This window comes from Tetranychus urticae, chromosome 2 (assembly GCF_039701765.1).
Source record: "Tetranychus urticae isolate SD_2017Ah chromosome 2, NJAU_TeUrti_SD_1.0, whole genome shotgun sequence".
In the NCBI taxonomy this organism is placed as follows: Eukaryota; Metazoa; Arthropoda; class Arachnida; order Trombidiformes; family Tetranychidae; genus Tetranychus; species Tetranychus urticae.
Window position 1 is genome coordinate 26,290,124 of NC_142959.1, and position 25,024 is coordinate 26,315,147.

General features: G+C 33.2%; 2 protein-coding genes across 2 annotated transcripts; both read right to left on the reverse strand.

Moving 5' to 3' along the window:
• Nucleotides 1-5,614: 5,614 nt before the first annotated feature.
• LOC107360905 (legumain-like) lies at nt 5,615-7,044 on the reverse strand. The gene has a single exon (XM_015927631.3). The coding sequence runs from the start codon at nt 6,937-6,939 to the stop codon at nt 5,770-5,772; it is 1,170 nt and encodes a 389-aa protein (XP_015783117.1). The 5' UTR covers nt 6,940-7,044; the 3' UTR covers nt 5,615-5,769.
• A 2,861-nt stretch (nt 7,045-9,905) lies between these two features.
• On the reverse strand, nt 9,906-16,254 carry LOC107369897 (uncharacterized). The gene is made up of 8 exons (XM_089267444.1): nt 15,273-16,254; nt 15,037-15,183; nt 14,837-14,969; nt 14,306-14,767; nt 12,522-13,232; nt 10,813-10,922; nt 10,655-10,755; nt 9,906-10,533 (listed from the first exon to the last, which is right to left on the reverse strand). Exons 1-8 carry the CDS (start codon nt 16,101-16,103, stop codon nt 10,035-10,037), a joined length of 2,994 nt encoding a protein of 997 aa, XP_089123570.1. The 5' UTR covers nt 16,104-16,254; the 3' UTR covers nt 9,906-10,034.
• Nucleotides 16,255-25,024: the final 8,770 nt, after the last annotated feature.

Consider the following 25,024-nt stretch of genomic DNA (forward strand, 5'->3'; position numbering starts at 1 on the left):
CTTAATTAATTACCTTAATAACGTTTGATTGAATGCAACTGTAAATTATTAAATCACGTTTACCTTTTAATGTGATCATTTTGTTTGCTTGTTAACGCCAAATATTGATTAATACTTCAACAGATTCTGAAGATTGCAATTAATAGATTGGTTGAGATGAAAATGATCACAATTTGGATAAATAATTCAACAATATTTCAAGTTCAGGAAAATGTATTTGATAATGTTGATCAGTCAAGAATTGAGTGTAAATTTGAATACAATTTGGTTATTTTCAATCAAATTTAATTGCTGGTCAACAATCCAATTTACAGTTGAGAGGATAATTGTTGTTTCCTTCAATTGTCAATAATGAAGCATATTTTACTTCCAGAAACTCAATTATTATCAACTTCAACCAACTCAAGATGATAATCGTGTTTGTTTCAAGGGTTTCTTGTTAATCATCTGCAATTCAAAATGACCAACTATTTTGACGTTAACCTTCAATTTATGTTTTCAAACTGGACTCCCAATCAAGTGCTATTTGCATTAAAACAATGTCATTTTGAATCAATTTTTAAAACTGAATTTATCGATATCACTATTCAAGATGAATACAGTTTTGTAAACTTGAAAAGAGCCAAGATTTGGGAAGAGAGATTCAATAAGATGAAAAAGTATAAACCAGAATTGGTTTTATCCTACAGAACTGTATTTTTTTGATTATTATTAAAATTTTTAGGCAAAAAGTCGATTATTATAGCACCAAATTGTATAGTTGATCAACTTATTTTGTCAAATATTATCGGTAGATCTTGAGACTATGATATTTCATCGACTATCATCGAAAGTGGATTCTGAAAATGAGCTACTTTTTTGGCTCAAATCAACTCTAATCATAATGAGAATTAGCATAAATTTTTAGATTTAATCAATTTCTTGTCACAATAAAACTTGACAATAAAAAGCAAAATAACTCGACACTATCCATCAACCCTTGAATAAGTAAAAATGTATGAAAATTGAAGTACTGTAGCGATATGCTTACCATATTCAAACAAATTCAAGCTGCTATTGGAAATGAACCCAAAAATTAAATTTGCCCAAAATTAGTAAATTAAAAAATTACGGACAATTATAATAATAATGGCAAACAACTCAGACAGTTAACAAACCGCTAAATTGTTGAGCCTTGAAAAAATCTTTGAGCCAATTGACTTTGAAATATCTGTTGATAACTTGGCGAAACAATGAAACTAGACTGAAACCTAGTAAATGTCAGAAAATCGGCAGTCAATTTTACCTTGATAATCATGAAGAGTAATTATCTGAATTGCTGAGAAATTTGAAGGAAGAATTTTTTGTTGTAAGTTTTCAAAAGTAAAAGTGAATCAGCAAAGTCAATACTCTCCAATGTTTAAGCTGAGTTTTCAGGACCAAAAAAAGGATGCTGAAGATGCGGATAAAGAGTTAAAACTTTCGCTTCCAGTTCAATCAACCATTGCGACTGCAGGTTACAGCAAAAACACTTCAACACTCATTTAACTATTTTTACTGAGACAACTTTTTACTATTGAACCAACAAACCCAAAACGAGATTAAAATCATTTTTGCATTAAACTTTCACCTAAATTAACTTGAAAAACAATAAAAGCAAAAACCCAAAAAATGACCATTTAATTAACATTTACATAAACAATTGGCGAATCAAAATTAACATCTTTAATCATTGTTTACTAATCACACCTTTAATAAAGAGCAAATGAAAAATAATGAAAAAGGACAAAAAGTAGAGTAAAAATATTTCGATTGTAATCAAATAATCCAATCAAGCACTTTGTTCAATTAAATTGTTGCCTTGATTGTCTAGTTGTGACCCTCAATTAAACTGGTTCATTGTTTAACCCAATCAATGATCCAATCTAGTAAACCTTTAAAACCCAAATAACTGTAACTTTCCTCTTCAATTGTTGGTCAATCAAATATTGAAAACACCATTAAACCAGGTTAACACTATCAGAATCATCACTATTAATATCATTTCCATTAATGTTTTAATAACAATCAGTTTCAAGGTTTAGGAAAATGTATTCAAATTGATCGAAATTTTTCATGAAAAATTGGCATTTCTGTTTCGAGTTTCGCTTCAATTACAAATCAATGAAGCTCATCATACTTTCACTGTCAATTATATTGATAGCCATCAATTTTGATTCAACCCGAAGTTGTGTAAATGTGTATAATTAAAGTTAATTGTAAACGGGTTTAGCATGATTTAAATCGCATCATTAGCAGCAATGATTTATTAATAAAATGAAATTTTGAAAAAAAGTCTTTTTTTCTCAGTCAACATTTGATTTGATTTGATTTGAATCCGTTAATAACTCAATTGGACACAAAAAATGATGTTAATATTGAATTTAATGTGCCAAGTAAATCATTTATTTGATTATTTTAAGATTAATTTAAATTTGTTTTCACAATTTTCACTCAATTTTCTCGATTAAACTTACGATTAGCATTTGTGGTTGTTTCAATATCAATAACTGACTGAGTTTATTGTGAATCGATCAACAACCAAAACAAAAGGTTCAATTGTAAACAATCAGGTAAACAATTAGACAAAAAGGTTTACAAATTTAGATACAACAGACCGTGAAAACATTTTTTAATTGTAATATTATTTTCTATCAACAATTAACAATCTTCTATTGAATCAACTCTTTTTTCATGAAATCCCATTCTTTACCCTTTATTGATCAAATTGTTGACAAAAAGTCATTTAATTATGATTAATAAATTGGCGAAAAAAAGATTTTTGAATAAATTTTCTCATTTTTTAGCTTCATCAACTTACTAACGATTATCATTTTAAAGCTAAATTGCTGCACTCGGTAAACAATGTGTTTAGTAAATCAGGAAACAATTGATTATAAGATGATATTAGATTGAATTGATTGGCAAGAAAACGACATTTTTCAGTTTCCCTATTCGGTTCAAATTCAGTTATTGCAATGAATTAACTGAAGTTTATGATAATAATGATAAACCCAAAGTAGCTAATTACAATCAGTCAGAAGAATTGGAAAACTGAATGCATTTCCGAAGCAAGATTGAGATTTCGATTGTCTTCTTGCAATTGACAAATTGTCTTGTTTACAAAGGGATTGATATTAAATTAAACTTACCTTGTCATCAATTGAATTGCCGGGCTGGACATCACAATTAACTATCAAAGTCAATGATACAAATATCCCAATGGCGAGGTGAAATGACATTGTGATTAAACTGAACAATTAAAGGTTAACTTGGTTCAATTGCAATGTTACAAGTTACGGTGTTACCCTACTTCAAGTGTAAAATGGTAACGGGAAGAGTTGCTCTTGTTGGGTCAGACGATTGTCAATGATTGCCTTGAATTGAACAGTTTGTTGTGACTTTCATTTCGGGTGATTGTTGATCAATGATTCTAAGGATGATGAGGATGATGGGAAAGAGGAAGATGTGTGAGTGAGTGAGGGTGGGCTGAGCGAAGTCAAGTTTTAAAAGGAGTTTTCATGTTTTTTTCAATGAACCGCAATCAAGTATCCGGCTTAGGCTCTTTTTCAACACCAATTTTTATAACAAATGAACCTTTACTTTTTGTATACTTTTACTCAACTCTATCCTCTCACTTTCATGAAACTCACACACTCGGCACTCTCACACATTTAGCACTCACTTAGCACACTCTGAAATCAACCCATTCAATAATCACTTTGAAACAGATAAATTTACGGTAAACTTGTTGCTGTTTTTTTTCATCAATAACATTTGTTATATTATATTCAGCTGATCATTTTTTTCCTTCTGATTCTTTCCTCACATTTCATTCATTTCTCATACAAGTCTTACTATCAGTTCAGGCTTTTTTGCTCTTCATTTTCATTTTCACATTTGCGCCAAAAATTCACATTAAATCAGGAAGAGTCCATTTCCAAGTCTAACCTTTTCCAATGTGCTTTTCATTTTTTTTACTCTCCTTTTCCTCAATTGCAACCAATCTATTTTTGTCTCTCATCAAGATTCCAGAATTAATTGTCATGATAATCAAACGAAATTCAGAATCTTCTCACAGAAATTTGATATTTGGACAATTTTCGCTTCTTTTTTGCTGCCACTTGCATTTTCAACTTGATTAACCTTAATTTTTTTCCTTTCATTTGGCTAATATTAAAGTTGCACTTTAATTGTTGCTTGATTATCAATGCATTGTGACTCGACGTGTGTCTCTTCATTAGGAAGTAATCAATTGATTGCAACCTTTGATTTAAATTGTATGAAAATTAAACTCAGATACACATTTAAACATCAAGTCTACTTTTTCTGCTCACACTTCTTAATTGATTTGAACAATTGAAATGAACATTAAATATGGCTAAAATTTAGAGACAATTGATTGATTCAATTAAATTTTCAATGAAATTCAAATTCAAGCTTAAGCTGACAAGTTAAATGAGTAAAATTCATCTTTCAATTTTTAACTCTCATTAACTTAGCATTGTTCAAACGGGAATCATTTCAATTGAAAAGCTTGATCTAGCATCATAATACTGGTTCAAGTGTAATTAGTTGATCAATGCTTTTCGCATTATATTCATTAACACTATGAAGCTGATTGTATCAATTCAATTCATAACAATTGACTTTACTCAATTTTTGATTACATTAATCTTGAACCCATTTTATATCAATTGATCTGTTCAACTTCAAGTTTACTCTGTTTGTCCATTACAATAGTGTTTAGTTGAGTACAGATAAAGCGTAGATCGAAAGATCATAATGTCCAATTCTATGTTGATTGTTTTCTCGATTGCTTTAATTTTAACTGTCAACTATTGTTCAAGTGCAACAATCGTCGATTCAGACAACATATTTGACCGTTACAATCCAATGCGATGGATTTTAGGTGCTCAGCTATATTATGATACAAAATTGTTTGCTCTCAATTTACCCAATAGAGTCATTCAAGATGTTAGTAATGTTGTTCTGATTCCATGGAGAGGCAACGATTTCTCATCTTCTGGTTTACTGCCCAATATGAACAACATTTACAATAGTGTGCCACTCATTGGATCACTAATGGGACGACCATCCGCTTCCCTCGCAGCCTCTAGTACCATCGGTCCAATGTCTTCTGTTGAATATGCTAAGCCTCCTGGCTCAGGCTCCTCTTCATGAACTTCTAGTTAGAATGGTATCAAATCGGGTGGAAATTAACTTTAATTTTAACATCTCTACAGACGCACCTCAGTATTAACCAAGTTTTCATCTCAACCAATTCAATAAGAATCTGTCTTCCTCTGTCCACAATTTACCGTTTATTTCATCTGGATCAACCATTTACTACATCATGTATATCATGTATTTGCAATATCATTACTGTGGGAACAGCAAAAAGCGAAAATCGATTTCAACTCACAGCTAGCGATATCTATTGAACCATAAATCAACTCAATTTAATTTTTAATCAACGAAACTTGATTGTGTCAACGTTTAAAAGTAAAAAATTTAATGATTGACTTAATATTAGTGTATATATGAGATGAATATTTAGCTTATAATAAATAAAGAAATTTAGATTATCAACTGGTCGTGTGTATCTTTAACTTTATTAATTGTTAGATTGAAACATTAGCGCAAAAATATCATTCAATTTGATAGCAGAAAACAGATTTTGTTAAATATTTGTTCCAATAGTTTTTCCTTGTTAGTTCATTTTATTTATGATGCTATCCATATTATAACTTAAATAATAGCTTTGAAGTTATGGCCAACAATGTGATTCTTACAAGCTTTCTCCAAATCTTCCATGAAACGGTTCAATGTTACCTCATTGAAGTCGTTTGATTCAACAATATCGGCAAAAGCATGCATGAATTTCATTCCAAAAGTGTGAACACCCAAGTTAAGGCATTTTGAATGGAACTTTTTGGCTACTTTTGCGTATGTTTCATGCTTAACTAATGGTCGTCGAGATAACATAACTTTCTTGGCATCTTTACAGTAATTATGGACACAAAGATGAGTGACGACCTTTTTAACGCCACGGAAAAGGAAACTTCGACCTGCTTTTAGAATCGTACTAATCAAAGACTTTTGACCAAATTGCTGTGGATCTAAGCTTGGACTGTTTTCACCATAATCTGTAAACTGTTGTTCCAATGCTTGTCTGGTCAAGTTATTATAGTCAAGCCAAGAAGCTGAATATTCATCTTCAAAGCAGGTACCAATGTTGTGGGTATCACAATAACATGAAAAGCTTATCTCTTTAGAGTTGGAAGAGGTAATGGCACGAATTTTTAGATTATCTTGTAAAATGTTTTCAAACATTGAACCAGATTCACAAGCTTCCAAGTGAATTGTAAGTTTACCATACATTTTATTGTCATGCATGTAAACTAAAGCTTCGTTCAAATCATGTGAAGAAAGACAACTGGATGGGAAACCAAGAAGGCCAACACCTCCGTGTCCAGCATAGTAAATGAATACATTGTCATTGGGTCCAGTGGTGAGTACTTTCTTACCCATGGCAGCAAGAGTCTTGTCACCTTTGAGTACACCAAGGAAGTTTTCAGCAGTTACTTCCTCGCCAGTGTAATCTTTCACTACACCAGCATAGACATCAGTGCCATTGGGAGCATTGAATATTTGACCAGGGAAAGGATTCATTTGATCATAGGCAATATCGTCGTACATCATGACAATGATGTTTTTTGCAGGAACTCCATGATTAATAAGGATTTGATAAGTATGGCAAACATGAGCTTGATGACGATAATTGAAGTGTGTATTTGACCCAGCAACCAGGACAGCATAGGTATTGTAACCAGCATGCGACTTGGAACTCAACAAATCAGTCAAAGCTGAAGCTGAAAGGGTGAAAAGTAATGGGAAAATGATTAAAAATGAAAACATTGTCTCAAACAATCGTCAAGTGTTTGGCAAAAATTGATCAACTGTTGAAACACAGTTGCATTGCCATAGTTTTATTGGAAATTATTTTACAAGAATAATCAACTCAATCTGTTCAGCAATAATTTTACATTCGTGTAATGTTGTTGCATCCAGCTGGAATGAGTTTCGGAGCGAACGCTTTCCAGTTTTGTTTTACATCTGGAAGTATATTCGCTCATCTTATATTATGATTTTCGTTTTTTGTTATTCCCACAGTAAACTGATATTGCAACTTGTTCGGATTTGCTTCTTTTTATTTACATATTGATTAATCAAACGAATCAATACCAGCTCTAAATAAGGTTAGTAAATGGTTGATCCAGATGAAATAAATGGTAAATTGTGGGTACAGAGGAAGACAGTCTTATTGAATTGGTTAAGATTACAATATTGAAATTATAAACTGAGGTAAATCTGAAGGAAGAGATGTAAAATTAAAGTTAATTTTCACCCGATTTCATATTATTCTGACTTGATTCTATCAATTGATTTATGATTGTTACTTGAAGAATAGTTGACAGTCAAAACGAAGCTATGCTGTTTATTGAATCTGAGTAAACTTAGTTTAATTTCTTGTCAGCAATTCGTATGAACGTAGTAATAAAAGTTAAGGTAACTTGATTGTAACTTTTGGCTACTTTTGAGTATGATTATTGGTGGTCGAGTTTACACAACTTTCCATCTGAGCAATAGCCATTAGAACAAAGTTGAGAGATGATTTTTACTAAATTATTAAGGAACCACCCGTGGAACCGAAGAACACCAATATGCAAGTATTTGCAATCGATTGCAGAAAAATTTGTCCAACTCTGAAAATTTGGTTATTCAAGTTAAAAAGTCCATTGAAGTAATCATAGACAAAATTCAACAAAAATAATTTTGCTAAGTAAAAAGCGAACGAATTGAAATGGTTATTCATAAAAATTAGGCAAAACTTTATTTTCTATGCTGTTTAATAGTTGAAGCAAAAAAGGCAATCTAATGCATATTATGCATCAATGCTTTACAATGTGATTAAATTGCGTTTCAGAATATCATTACAACGGTTTGCGATTTGATTTGGTTTTGATCTAGTTGAACTTAAATTTGATATTACGTTGATAAAAGCTGGCATTTGGCTGGGTCGTGTTGAAAGCCATGTTTATTGGCTTTTTGTTGAAATCGAAGTCATATCCATACCCTTGGCTGTGAATTTTCAGAGGAACACTAAAGGCACATTTATCAATAACAATTGAAAACTTTGGCCATTCGAGGTCTGCAGTGTAATCATTCATACCATATTGATTAAGACGATAACTTAGACCTTGGAAACTTTTTTTACAGTCTACAGCAAACTTGATATCATCCGCATTTGAGAATGTAATTGATCGATCTTCGGGTTTTGCATCTTTCTTCAGAGAATAGATGAAACCTGTGATTGAATCTTTTTGCTTACTTAAAGTTATCTTATTCAAACCTTGAGGATCATAAAATGTAAGCACATCATATTCAGAACAATCAGGGAAGGACTCGTGGTAAGGTATAAGACGAGTTAAACTGGAGGCAACTGGAGCTCTGTTGCCATTGAAACCAAAATAAATGTAATTCTTTATCTTTTCATCGACCAACAATTCACTCAATATTGTAAAATTTGAAATTGGCTGTTTTACATTTCCAGACAATTGTAATTTCCAGTTACATTGTTGACGATCAACATTCTTTTTTTTGGTGAACTTATTGCAATGCAAGTCGTAGGATTTATTTTTGTACAAAAATGAAAGAGTCATGTTATCATTTAGCTCGGTATGATCAGCAATTATGTCGATAGTCACATATTCAGCATTTAATTTTCGATAACCGGAAAAAATTACAGTTGCTGCACAAGAAGAGCCACAGTCAGTAAAACCAAACTTATCGATGCTGAAATAGTGTTTGGGAACTCCGCATTTATCATTGGCTTGGACTGCTGATAAACTTGCGAGGGAAATGAGGATAACTTTAAAGTAAAACATGATTACTTTAATCAATAATCGAATAATGATTTTACTGAGATTTCGAGGTTTATATACTGAGTTTTCACCTGTGATTGGGTCACCTTAAAATTGAATGATTCCTAGGTATTTTCTTGTCTCATTGTGTGTCAATAAAAGTCAATTATGTTTACTGTCTCAATTGATCTTTTTTTCATTAAAGGGCGAATTTACTGTGACGCAAAGTGTTCACCTGTGATTGAAAATTTAATAATTGTTATTCAATGATATCTGTTCCTGATGCATTGTGCTTCAAAAGTCAATATGTTAATTGCCTAGATTGATTTTATTTGAAATAATAGCTGACTTTGATAGCATGAAAATGTTAGTCGAGACTAGCATCGCAACAAAAAATGTTAAAATGATGTAAAAAACTTTTGATGAAAGGGAAATACCAGAAAACCCGAATGGGTCCTGATTGATAGGCAATGTTAGGTGATTTTCGCAGGAATCGTTACTTCGTCATAGACAGAATCTGAGACATGTCTAGACAATCAGGATACTGAAAGAAGACTTCTATTCTTCTCTTTCTGAAAATTCCAAGTTTAGTTTTTAAATTAAGATGGTGCAAAATCCAACTACGAAGTAAAAGGTAAATTGAGTTAAGTTAGTAAGCATCATAAGGTAAAGTTCGATTGCAAATGAACCTTGAATATGGCTAAAATTAGAGTCAGATTAGAGGAATAACAATAATCAAATTTTATAAGGTTTGTACAATTATGGAATCAAATTCAACTTTAATGACTAGTGGGTTAAAATTGGTAATTTTTAGTGTATAAAGAAATGATTTCAATCAAATTCATTGTTATCAACGATATGTAGCCTTTATTTCAATCAGATTTCCGTGAAACATCAATATAATGCAAAAGAAACAAGTTCGGTCGATGAATTAATTTAATGGCAATCAAAAAATTGAATTAAATACAGATGTAAAGAAATGAAAACAGGTAACTGTAGTTCATAATAAATAAGGACATTAAACTATTCTGCTTTAAATAATTGAATATTTTAAACTTTAATTATTTAATTTATGTGACACTGAATTTCCTAAAGGGCGAATCCTATTGACCTACCAGTTCGTGAATCGCCATTCTCTTTGGTATTTTCTTGATCATTTTGTATTTCTGATTTCACATTTTTTCTGTTGTTGGATGATGCTGGATCCCAACTTTGAACTTCACCAGAGCCCAAAAGACAAAACATTATCACACCGGCCACATTAAGTGCAGATGATATGTAAAAGAATAGATACCAATTCTGTTGAGATGGATTTTTACCAACGATTTGAGCGGCTACTTCATTAGCAATCAATGAAGCTATACTGGCCATTACGCTGTAAAAACCAGATAATGTACCAGCAAATGAAGGTGCAATATCTAGATGGTTAACTGCGACTCCAGCATCGGATAAAGTACCCATTCCTTTAGCGATGGCTAAGGTTAACACAACGAGAACTTTTCGTTTTCCTAATAATGTTATGGCTACTACTCTGTCTTTCATTGCACTTCCACTCAATTGAGCTTCAATACCAACTAACCATGGAAGACTTTCCATTCAAATCCAGACAAATCCATTCTGCAAATGATAAGTTTAATAAAGTTAGCATTTGGTTTAGGTTAAAATCGACTGAATTAAAACTTACAGAAGTATGTCGAGGAGATCTGTACATCTGTAAAACGGCTCCAACAACCCATCCATAGGTGAATGCAGGAATTAAATAAGCAAATACGGGAATAGAAGTAAACATTTTGACCCATGGAACTTTGACCTGTGAAACAAATAAAACATTAAATATTGATGATGATTCGCATCATCAATTACTTACCGAGTCTCCTGAACTGACCGATCTATTCTTCAATATCAATTCCAACTCTTCAGCACCTAAATATGGATGATCTTCTGGAGTATCATAAACAATAACATAGTAAATGATGGCTATTATCAAATTAAATGTACCAAAGAGATAAAACACTGAAGGCCAACCACCAAGGAAACCAGAGTCAACCAGAATACCAGCAAGAGACAAGGATACCAGATTAGCGAATATACTTCCAGATGTTACAACAGAACTGGAAAGAGTTCGCTCGGAAGTCAGAAGTACGACCACCGAATAAAGACATGACCAGAATACCCCAAAAAGAAGCTGCAAGTACTCGAGATTTATCTACATTCGACCAATTAACAAGGACACTTCCTGATGATTTCAATGGTGTAATTTTAATGTCGACGGTCGAGTTGATCGTTGAGTTGACTTTAATTTTAATATCTCTACAGATTTACCTCACAAGGGGGGTACCCGAGGTCATCCGAACCGATTTCAATAATTAGTGTGTCATTGAATTCGTCTTAGCAACAAACAATATAGTTCGTCTTCTTTTGAGTAGTAAATGGACAGAAGGGCCGAAAAGCGCCATTTATTGTCTATCGCTATGCATAGATCAATGTGAAAGCAATAATATGAACCTATTGCGATGAGCCTTTTTGTTTCACTCATTTTGTTTTGCTTGCTCTTTACCATACTTTACATGTAAAAAATTGAATTCTGATTTTGTTTTTCTCGTTAATCTTTAATTTGCTACCCGGGAGATTTAGAGACAATTAAACACTCATAAAACCTCATTGATTTCTGATAAAAATATTAACTTTTATTCGGATGACCTCGGGTACTTCCCTCGTCAGTATTAAATAAGTTTTCATCTTAACCTCATCTTGACCAACAAACTAAGCAAAATATTTTTTGCTAAACTTAAAAAAACAAGCGAACCCCAGTCAGTTGCTGCATGAACGCTAGATAAATGCGCATGTAACTTGCTTTTCAAATAAGGCGCAGCTTTTGCGTTTATCAAAGTTTATGTGCGTTAAACGCTCGTAAAATTCAAATTTCCAAAAAGATTCTTCAACCTAGACTTGAACCCAAGCAATACACATGAAACTTGACCAACTCTTTAACCACTGAGCTAGTGAATAATTTATTAAATTTGATACAATTTTTAATGTGTATTGTAAAAGCTGACATTGTTACTTTTTTTAGATGAAAATTTTTGCGTTAAACGCAAAGAAACGCGAAGAGGCACCTGATTCTGCGTATCAACTTTATGCGATAGTTACACGCTCTCTCTAGTTTTACTGCGGCACAAGATTTTGTTTGACTGGGACGAATTGACATGATTATTCGTAAAGATTAGGCAAAACTTTATTTTCTATGCTGTTTAATAGTTAAAAGCAAAAAAGACAATCTAATACATATTATGTATCATTACTTTACAATTGGATTTATTCCCGTTTTGTGGATACCATTAAGACGGCTTGCGATTTGATTTGGTTTTCACTAGTTGAATTTAAATTCGATATTGGGTTGGTAAAAGCTGGAATTTGGTTGGGTCGTGTTGAAAGCCATGTTTAGTGGCTTTTTGTTGAAATCAAAGTAATTTCCATAACCGCGGCTAAGAACTTTCAAAGGAACACTGAAGGCGCATTTATCAGCAACAATTGTAAACTTTGGCCATTCAACGTCTGCAGTGTGATCAATCTCACCATATTGATCTAGGTGACAACTTTGACCTTGAAAGCTTCTTTTACATTCAACAGCCAACTTAATATCATCCACATGTGAGAATGTAATTGATCGATTTTCGGGTTTGTCATCTTTCTTCAGAGAATAGATGAAACCTGTAATTGAATCTTTTTGCTTACTCAAAGTTATCTTATTCAACCCTTGAGGATCATAAAATGTAAGCACATCATATTCAGAACAGTCAGGGAAAGACTCGTGGTAAGGTATAAGACTAGTTAAACTGGAAGCAACTTGAGCTCTGTTGCCATTGAAACCAAAATAAATTTCATTATTTATCTTTTCATCGACCAGCAATTCACTCAATATTGTAAAATTTGAAATTGGCCGTTTTTCATTTCCAGACAATTGTAATTTATAATTACACTTTAGACCATCCTTGTAGTACACTGCATACCTTTTGCTGGTCAACTTATTGCAATGCAAGTCGTAGGATTTATTTTTGTAAAAAAATGAAAGAGTCATGGTATCATTTGGCTCGGTATAATTAGCAATCATGTCGATAGTCACATATTCAGCATTTAATTTTCGATAGCCGGAAAATATTACAGTTGCTACACAAGAAGAACCACATTCAGTAAAACCGAATTCATCGATGCTGAAATAGTGTTTAGGAACTCCGCATTTATCATTGGCTTGGACTGCTGATAAACTTGCGAGGGAAATGAGGATAACTTTAAAGTAAAACATGATTACTTTGATCAATAATAGAATAATGATTTTACTGAGATTTCGAGATTTATATACTGAGTTATCACCTGTTATTGGGTCACCTTAAAATTGGATGATTCCTAGGTATTTTCTTGTTTCATTGTATGTCAATAAAAGTCAATTATGTTTACTGTCTCGATTGATCTTTTTTGTTCATTAAAGGGCGAATTTACTGTGACGCAAAGTGTTCACCTGTGATTGAAAATTCAATTATTGTTATTAAATGGTATTCTGTGCTTAATCCATTGTGCTTCAATAGAAGTCAATATATTAATTGGCTAGTTTGATTTTATTTGAAATAATAGCTGATTTTGCTAGCATAATATTAATCAAGACTAGCTTGGCAACAAAAATGTTAAAATGATACAAACTTTAAACTCATCGCACAGATTTCATTGTTAACTACCAAAGAAACGAAGCACGAAAGTAGCCGATGATAGACAGAACAGTTTTTCATTGATTTACAATGAAAAACGGTGCAAATGATGGAAGGGAAATACCAGAAAACTGGGCCATGATGGATAGGCATTAAAATACTGGGTGATTTTTGCAATTGCAAGAATCGTTAATTCGTCATAAATCGAATCTGAGACATGTCTAGACAGTTACTGGAAGAAAATAATTTTCGTTCTCTTTCTGAAAATTTCAGGTAAGTTTAGTTTCTTAATTTAAATGCTGCAAAAACCGACTACGGAGTAATTGTTAAAACGGCTTGTTAGAACTTGTGAGAGCTTAATCATAATTCAGATCACTGAGAAATTCACGCTAGTTCTTAGTTTTGTTTAAAGAAATGATTTGCAATCGAATTTTTTGTTATCAACGATATGTCGACTTTATTTCAATCAGATTTCCGGGAAACATCAATATTATATAAAGAAACAAGTCCACTCAATGATTTAATTTAATACAGATGTAACAAAATGCAAACAAGTAATTGTAGTTCATAATAAATAAGGACATTAAACTATTCTGATTTAAATAATTGAATATTTTAAACTCTAATTATTTATTTCATTTCTATGACAATGAATTTCCTAAAGGGTGAATCCAATTGATCTAACGGTTCGTGAATCGCCATTCTCTTTAGTATTTTCTTGATCATTTTGTGTTTCTGATTTTACATTTTGTCTAATGTTGGATGATGCTGGATCCCAACTTTGAACTTCACCAGAACCCAAAAGACAAAACATTATCACACCGGCCACATTAAGTGCAGATGATATGTAAAAGAATCGATACCAATTCTGTTGAGATGGATTTTTACCAACGATTTGAGCGGCTGCTTCATTAGCAATCAATGAAGCTATACTGGCCATTACGCTGTAAAAACCAGATAATGTACCAGCAAATGAAGGTGCAATATCTAGATGATTAACTGCGACTCCAGCATCGGATAAAGTACCCATTCCTTTAGCGATGGCTAAGGTTAACACAACGAGAACTTTTCGTTTTCCTAATAATGTTATGGCTACTAAACCAAATGAACAAGTTCCAAGAGCTAGAAGAGAATCGAGAAGATAGTTATTATAATAGAATAAAGTTTGTCTGTTGATTTAATTAAACTTACATAAGACAGTGACAACTTTACGAATAGCTGTTAACGAGAATCTGTTTGTTTTCCTTACTCTGTCTGTAATTGCACTTCCACTCAATTGAGCTCCGATACCAACCAACCAAGGAAGACTTGCTACAAATCCATTCTGAAAATGTTACAATTGGTAAAGTTAGTATTTGGTTTTGGTCAAAATCGACTGAATCAAAACTTACAGAAGTATGTGAAAATTCGAGGACATCTTCATAAAATGATGGCATCTGTGCAATGACAGCTCCAACAACCCATCCATAAGTGAAGGCAGGAATTAAATATGCAATAACGGGAATAGAAGTAAACATTTTGACCCATGGAACTTTCACCTTTAATAAGGATCAAGAAAGTAGAAATGGTAGTTACCATTGAACATCGATGATTATTGATGATGTGCATTGTTCTGTCAATTACTTACCGAACCTCCTGAACTGACTGATCTATTTTTCAATATCAATTCCAACTCTTCAGCACCTAAATATGGATGATCTTCTGGAGTATCATAAACAATAATATAATAGATGATGGCTATTATCAAATTAAATGTACCAAAGAGGTAAAACACTGAAGGCCAACCACCAAGGAAACCAGAGTCAACCAGAATACCAGCAAGAGACAGAGATACCAAATTAGCGAATATACTTCCAGATGTTACAACAGAACTGGAAAGAGTTCGCTCGGAAGTGAGTGCCCATCTAGATACAACAACATTGCACGAAGGTAAAATGATTCCTGTACAGATTCCGTTGATTATTCGTATGAAATAAGCTCCAGCAAAACTACGGATTGATATAGTTGGGAATAAAAGAGTCACCAATCCATTCACCAAAAGTGTTAGTGTTACAACTTTTCTTGGACCATATAACTCACAAATACGACCACCGAATAAAGACATGACCAGAATCCCCCAAAAAGAAGCTGCAAGTACTCGAGATTTATCAACATTCGACCAATTAACATGGACACTTCCTGATGATTTCAAAGGTGTAATTGTAACATCGTTTGTTGAATCTACTGTCGAGTTGAGTGTCGAGTTGACTATTTTGGGGATCGTTGAGTTGACTGAGTCTACTGTGTGTTCATGTTCCTTACCAATCATGGCCACTACCGTCAAACTAAAGCTGTTAAGACCAACGCATATGGAAAAAATGGCAATATTTGAAAGGATGAATATGAACCAACGGAATCGAGTAACGTTATTGATCATCGATTTGATTGAAACAACACTATCACCTCTGGAACGAGTCATTTTTGTCTTAATTGGTTGTTCAGATGAAAGTTTTCACTTTTTATTTACAATGTTTTATAACTGTAACAAGAATATTGTTAATTGTTTGTAAATTGTTTGTTTGAATGAAAAAGTTTCGTTCAGTCTCGTCCTTTTAGGTGTTTTTTCGTACCTTATCATCTCTGTTCATTAATCTTTGTTTAATTTGAATAATCTTGCAGATTTAGATCATTGCTTTGAATTCATTTTCTGGCGCAAACTGATTAGATGCAATCGCTCACGTGCAGCCTTTGAATTGATCTGATTGAAACATTTAATCTAATGTCTCGTGTTTAGTACAATAATTATAAATTTGTGTGTTTATAATACTTAATCTAGATGGAATCAAAGCCTCGAAAAATCGAACCCTTCAAACTCTTTAAAGCTTAACTAGTATTAATTATCGGAGCGTAGTGAAACGAAGTGAAGATTTTAACTCAGCTTAGCCATTTTGAAAAACCACTTTTTGATTTCTTTCGTCACGGCTAGCGCCTAAATGACTTGTCCGAATATCTTCAAATTTTGTATAGAATGTTAAAAACTTGTGAAGATGAATTGATTGGACCATCGCGGCCATCGGAGGTCATTTTTCGGGATTTTGATCTTTGACCTTTAGAGGTCATTTAAAGGTCGTTTGAAATTCTTTGATCTATATTGACAACCCTCATAAATATTCGTCATTACAACACTAATAGTAATCGAAATTGGGCCCAAATCACGAAAAAATCAAAATTTTGTGCAAATGCAATTTTTTGCAACTATGATATCTCATTAACAAATCCGCTTAGCAACTTGATATTTGAAGCATGATTAAGAGCATTTGGAAGAGTTGAAACTTAATCATGGGCATCAAAGGTCATTTTTCGGGATTTCGACTTTTGGCCTTCAGAGTTCATTTGAAGGCCTTGATGTAATTTGAAGACTCTCATGTACTAGATATACTGGGTGACCAGAAATAAGGGGTGACATTTTTTGAATTTTGAGCCAAACCTTTGGTGTGGTGACCTCTAGATTTTTTTGCCATACTTAAGGGGTCAAAGGAATTTGTTTGAAAAGAAAAAAAAATTTTTGTAAAATTTTGCCAAAAATGGATCTTTTGACCGGCCAGCAAAAAGCCTTTTTTGTGAAATGTAGATACAGCCATTTTCTATGTTTTAACATGTAAATATGTGTAAAATGTGTTATGATCAATCAGAAAATGCAGTTATTTTCAATGAAAAAATTTTCATGTTCAGATTAAAAACAAATCACTTCGATTTTCAGTTAAATTGACCGCTTTCTGTGACCGCTTGGGTCCGAGATCTGAAACTCATTTTTTACCGGTAAAACTCATGGGTAAACATGTTGAGTCAGCCAATTTTTTCGAATTTAACTAAAACGCGAAGTGATCTGTTTTTGATCTGAACAGAGAATTTTTCATTGAAAGTAACTGCATTTTCTGGTTAATCAGCGAAATTTACACCAGGAAAATGAGTTTTATGAAAAAATCTTGTTTCATTATTGAAAAAAAGGCGATCGAAGTTTCAACTTTGACCTCAATTTTATCGAAAACTGGCGACTCAAACAAAATTTCAATAGCACTAATAGACTCAGTTTTCATGCCCCTAATACCTCAATAAGTCTTTACTCTTAACGGTGAAATCGAAACTTTTGGCCATTTCTTTGTTACTAACGCTCCGATATTGGCGAACGATCGTCTGGCCTAGTTAGTGATTAGTTTCACTGGGATTCCCGAGTAAAAATAAACTATGTATCTTGAATGTTTCCTAGAGCTTGACGGTGTATCATTCATGTAGAATCACTCAACAGAAATCTCATAGAGATATCGATAATTCAATTTTAATTTCGATAAGTATATTATTGATATACCAATGAAAATTTAACATTCCGCACAAATATATCGTATAAATAAATTGATGATAAATAAATATATTGGTGATACATCCAAACGAAATTCGATCATTTGATTCCTTGAACGAAATATATGAATCACAAAAGTTATTAGTCGATGTATTGCTATTGCATGCGTATTTCAATTTCCCTCGACAAACAGATTCATGTTCAATTATATCTTGATCCAATACCCCCGGAAATTTTCGTTGAAGAGCTGAGATAGCTTGATGCAACTTGACTGTACGTCTGATTACCTTTCCAAATGATATTTCATGGATACTTCTGTTATTTCTGTGAAAATTTTGTGAACCTTTAACCTCGCTATAATTGATCAAAGTCATTTTTAGAAGACCACTTTTGACGAATTGTTGAGGAACGCGGTAAAAACCTTCGATATTACGTTTAAGAATACCAAAAGTGTTCTCAGTATGATAAGCTGACATCAGCAAATTAAAATCATCTCCATCACGGTTTCGATTGTCCAGCTGGAATTGTTGTTGTTGGCCTCCTTCTCTGTTGGATCTTCCAATTGGTAACAATTGGAGTTCTCTAATGTTGTTAACCCGTTCTTCTGCCTGAACCAAACATTGGTTGGAGATCTGAATTAGATCTTCTGAACCATCCATCGTTTGAAGTCGGTCATCAAAGATTTTAGCTGCATGAGCATACTTTTGAACGTTTGATTCCATCTGATCAAAAACATTTCTTCTTTCATCAATAGTATATTCACGAGATAAGTCAATTGAGATTACAACATTATTTTGATAATATCTCAGCAGTTCCTCTACTTTTCTTTTGATTGATGATGGCATCTCAGGATTTTTAAATCCACTGTATCCTCTAGCAGCTACATCCCGGGTAGATCCAAAATGAATTATTAAACACCAAGCTAGATAAGCCAAGCTTTTGTAATTCTGAGATCCAAACCTAGCTTAAATTCCAGTGTATGCCATATAAGGTCGGTTCCACATCTCTTGACAAATACTTTCAAAGGCGTTCCAATCAGCACGAAATGAGGATCTAGCAAGATACCATGGAAAATCTGGGAATTGTTGATTCGCTTGTATGATAAACTTCATACATGACATTTCTTGGTGGGCAGCGTAAAGGAACATGTGATGAAAATGTACAGCATCTTCTTCACTTACAAAAGTTCGTAAGCGTGAGAAAAATCTAAAGGCAGATTGTTCACTGATAAAAGGCTTATTATAGCGCCATACAGTTGAGATTAGAGCTCCATCAAGAGCTACATCAGTACCAATAATTTGAGTAAGTTCATTGGCATACTTTCTACATTGTCTAGGACTTGCCCGACCCATTTTAGCAGCTCCCATATGGATGGAATAAAACAGCTCCAATCTTTCTCTTCTGCAATTACCAGCATTAGCTCTTTCTTCCCAAACCAAATAATCACGGATTAACCTCATAACCAGATTAAGAGGCAACAAATCATTAGAATTTTCTGCTAAATTAGCTATGGCATCAATGGTCAGATTTTTCTTGATTGTATTAAAATCAAAGGCTTGATCTGCAGCAGGGGCATGTTGTTGATATTCAAGTTGCATATCACGGTATAATGAATTAGGCCCAGTATTCGATAAATCATTAAAAAATGAATTTAATTGGCTAACATTACCAATTCCAGCTTGTGAAAAAATTGCTTTTCCATATCTCCGAACAGCAAGTTGAGATTCAATCAGGTTCATGAATAAAGCATTAGGAACCTCAGGCATTAAGGTCTCTGCAGTAGTAAAGGCAGCAACTAATGCAGGGTTGGAGGTTAGTGTAGAAGCTTTGACCATATGAGCACCATGGTTCAGAATATGGACGGCATCAAAACTGCTTACTTCCCGATATACAGGTCTATTCATATCAGGCAAAATCTCATTCCGGAAGTTTCTTGCAAAGAACCTGTTGAATAACCGACTGGTTTCATCTATTCTATTAAGAACAGTATGGTATACATATGGCGCATCCAATTTATGCGTAGGGTCATCATTTGTTCTATTGCTGCTGCTGTTGCCAGGACCAGGGTCTCCATTACCTCCTTTTTTAGCAGCAGATCCTTTTTTGGCATTCGAAGACAAAGTATTATTAGGAGAAGAAGGATCACCATGTTTTCTTTTACTGGTAGAAGATTGATTAGAGCCACTTGTTGATGGCACTAATGTAATTCTTTCTACAACTGGATCCTCCTCCTGTGTTGTACTATTGGGGTCACCACCTTGTATGGGGGGAACAGTTTCAACCTCCATGGGATGTTCTTCTTCATCTTGAACAACACTTCCGTCGTTAGGTCTGGAATCAACATCAGTAACGATTTCCTCATCTTCATCTTCAGAATCCTCGGTATTTTTGATTATGGATCCTTCAAAAAATTCTGGGTCTGTTGATTTAAAAATGAGTACATTGCTCAACCCATAAGTCACAACTTCCTGAACAACATATTTGGTTGATTCAGGATAACCAAGCAATGCTATTGGAGTTTTGGCCAGAGGTACCTTGATAGACCAGACAGAGTGGGTTACACTCTTATCAGTGCTATCCTGTATGGTAGCTTTCTTAATGGTCATTGGAAGAGATATTGGAGTCAAAGTTCCATCCTCTGGATGCCATATCCAACCAATATTCAACATATTGATTCTACGACCAGGGAGCTTTTGAAGAGCAACAATAACAGGTAATCTGTTATCCTTCACATGCTCAACAGTAGCCATGAGCTTATCATCTGTCAAAATCATGCTCTTGAACATGGCAGTAGCTTCCTCAATTGGGGCTTCAAGTAGAGAAGCGAAGATAGAATCTTCATTGTAGACAGCAGGCACGATGGTAACACCTTTGTAAAAACGGGGTAAATTAACCAGAGTCATCTTAAATATGTTTAAGCAGTCAGGTTAATATCTGGAAATAGAACAATTGAAATAAGGTTAGAATGATAGTTTAAATAGATTTGATTATCCCTATACATATATCTTTATTTATCAGGAAGAAGTAAAAATTATATCCAACAAAACTAAACAGAAGCAAAAACGTTATTCAGTTGCTACTTCAAAGGTAAGCTTGTTGTCAACATGATATATTGGAGAAATATCCCAGTATTTTACTAATTTATGTTTTCTATTTATATATCAGACCGAAACGGATTTTCAGGCATCACAAAGTGAGACGGATGCTTTCACTAAAAGCGTAGAGGAACTAACAATCCAGAAATATACAGCTTATGATCGATTTGAAAAGACTCGTTCTTGGCTCGAAAGTAATAAGAGAGAAATGTCTAGGCTATTTGCTGATGATTGTGAAGAAGATTTTGACATTGTATTACTCGCTAAATTTTCATGTATGGCATACATATACTCACAAATGTGTGTCAATCTATTAAAGACTTATCCAGGCGGTTATAAATTTAATGAGATGCCTCCATATCGTATCGTTAGAGAGGTAATATAAACATATCAATATATAGAAGATACATCCACTAATTCTTTATTACATTTTTCAGATACTTCTTATTGACAACAAATGGCCAATCGATTTTCAAATAGTTGCTAATTGTGTCAAAAAAGCTAAGTCATTCGAAAAACATTTTCGAGATATATCTTACCTGGCCTTTACTCATGCAGAGCTTAAAAATACTTCAATGACAGGAAAGTCTAAGCCATCATCTGAAGGAGAAAAAAAGGATTTAGTGAAGATAAATGAGCGAAAAATCTCATTAGTTTTTAAAACTGCTGCCGATATATACTCAATACATCATGATAAAGATAATTCTGAGGATATAAGACGGGCAAATATTTGTGCAAGAGCTAAGGATATGCAGAAAAGTATCCGTGAGTTTCTGAATTACAACCGTGAACCAACAAAGCACACTAAAGAGAAGATGGATCTACGTGAGAAGTATCCGAATTATCCTGTTTTTTATACCAGAAATGCCATTATGTCGGTCTTAGAGAATCCACCATTTTGGTTACGTGTTTATCTTGAAGATGTATCCATCATCGATCTATTGCAAGAAAACGCTGATAAAAATGCGAAGTATGCCGAATATGTTAGAGCAAATGAGATAAATACTGGAGATCCACTCTATATCCCGGATAAATCAGGCGATAACCTTGACATTCCCTCAGATCAGTTACTTCACCCAGAGAAAGGTTTTGATCAAGATGTCATTGACGGTATAGAATTAACTGATGAGGATAAATTACCTGAAAAACCAACACAACCAAAGACACAACCGATACAAGCCTCACAAGTAAAGAAGCAGTCAAAACGGTTACAGGAGAAAAAAACTGGAGAAAAAAGACCAATAAACTCAGTTACCCAAGATGTATCCAGCAAAAAATCTCGAAAATAAGCTTCTTAAAGCGCAGACAAATCACAGCAATAAGATTTCAAACGAAAAAATCAAAATATATCCTCAATATAACTTCAAAATATGATATCAATATTAATTCAATCGAAATACACAAAATATATCTACTTAATTTTTCATACTTTCAAAGTTTATAAAATACATATCCAATTACTTTATTTTTGTTATTACCATTAATATGATCAATAAACTGTTTAAATCCGGATATATGTCAGAGTCACTTTTCTTGATAGAGTTTGGAAGTATCCATGATGTTTCGATTTAAAATAAAATAATAGTTATAATTCATTCGTAAGAATATTTCGATATGATATATTCTTGATATGCAAATATTGCTCTCACATTCATATATTCCGTATTTGTTCATCATTCTCTCAGTAAGAAAATCTTCGTGTCTGTTACATTGAATTTTAATTCTGATGGTCACAAAAAATGCATCAAAACGATGAGTTGTTCACACATTTTTTGTTTTTCATACTAAAAAATTTTACTCGGGTTTGTTATGTTTTAATATTTAGTAATGCTAGTAACACATAAATGTTAGTACAAAAGCATTAGGAAAGTTGCTCTTCCCTATCAACTCAATAATTTGATGATTTTTGTTTAACATTGAGCATTTGATGAACAGTTAGCCTCGTAATAAAATAAATAAAAAACACCAAATAAAATAAATGCATTGACTGAATTCAAAATAAATCAAACTAACGAGTGAATTAATGTTGATATTTTCATTTACGTTTTAGCATTTTAGTCCAATACTTTTAAAATTTTGCCTATCAAATTGATTTCAAGAATAAAATGCAGCTTAAAGTTTTGCAAAAGCAATCTAAGCGGCAGGAGTTCTCAATGGCTAGAGTTAACACAATAGGAATCCTTGTTCTTCCTAAAAGTGACCAGTTTTCCAAAGGTGATTTAAAACACAAATTAAAAATTAAATCATTGAGCAAGCAAGTTATATTGAAGATGAAAGAAGCAATGAAAATTGGTCCTTACTTAAAGCTAATTACATCTATTGGATCTAAAAATAAAGTCAGTTTAATTTCAACAAAACTATTTGGATAAACGTTGAGAAATAAAAGTTGATAGAACTTTTTTGGCTACTTTTGAGTGCATTTGCATGGTCGATGAGTTTACATAACTTGTTAGGCATCTGAGCAATAATTATTAGAAAAAATGAGCAGATGATCTTTTTGATTCCTCATTCAAGTAATCGTCGACCAGCAATCAAAATATATAACTTTTGCATCAACAGCAGCTTCAGTAGCGTTGTAGCGTAGCTTTATATTAACTTAAGCTTTTACGCTTACGGAATCTCTTGAATGTCTAGGAGGGTGAATCTTGCCCGTTTTAACCCCGGAATTGACCAACTGCTAGACTGGCCAAAGAATTTTGGCCAATTGTTGGGATGTGAGTTTGGAGTGTGTTTCAAGAGATCTTTAAACATCAGTTGGCAGCAGTGGAAGCATTAATGCTTATATCTTTTGGTAAAATATTGAACCAGATTCACGAGTTTCCAAGTAAAATGTAAGTTTACCATAAATTTTATTGTCATGCATGGAGACTAAAGCTTCACGTAGCTACTCAGTCAAAAGTGTTCAAGCTGAGAAGGGTGAAAAGGGGAAAATAGTTAATAATGGAAACATTGTCTCAAATAATCGTCAAGTGTTTGGGAAAATTGATTAACTGTCAATTCTGTTAGATGAAACGCGATAAATGTGGAGAAGACCATATCATTTCAAGGTTTTATTTGTCATGTTTAACTTCATTGTGCATTATTGGCAATCATAAATTTTGATACTTTTTATTTCAAAAACAAGCCATTCATAGTTTCATTGGAGCGTATTTAAAAACGATAACCGAGCTACAAAGGTATAGTCAGACCTTAAAGTGACATTATGGTCGATGGTCCGATCAAAACAATCGTTAGTTAGTTTATTTTGCTGAATAATCAAAAATCATCAAATTATTGAGTTGATAGGGAAGAGCAACTTTCCTAATGCTTTTGTACTAACATTTATGTGTTACTAGCATTACTAAATATTAAGGGTGTTTCCGATGAAAAATGGATCGAGTTATCTGGATCCAAAAAAGTCGATTCAGATCAATTTACATCGACATTTTTGGACTTAATTTGTTCTAAAAATGATCTAAAAGCTGAAAAAAACATTCCCAGGTCAAAAAAGTCACCGGAAGTGAATCCAATCAACATTTCACCGGAAAAATCCATTGTGACGTCACTGTGACGTCACAAAACGTCACAATTTATTGACAATGAATCGGATTCAATCTCAATAAATTTTTCATCGGAAACACCTTAAAACATAACAAATCCCAGTGAAACTAATCACTAATTAATACTAGTTAAGCTTCAAAGAGTTTGAAGGGTTCGATTTTTCGAGGCTTTGATTCCATCTAGATTAAGTATTATAAACACACAAATTTATAATTATTGTACTAAACACGAGACATTAGATTAAATGTTTCAATCAGATCAATTCAAAGGCTGCACGTGAGCGATTGCATCTAATCAGTTTGCGCCAGAAAATGAATTCAAAGCAATGATCTAAATCTGCAAGATTATTCAAATTAAACAAAGATTAATGAACAGAGATGATAAGGTACGAAAAAACACCTAAAAGGA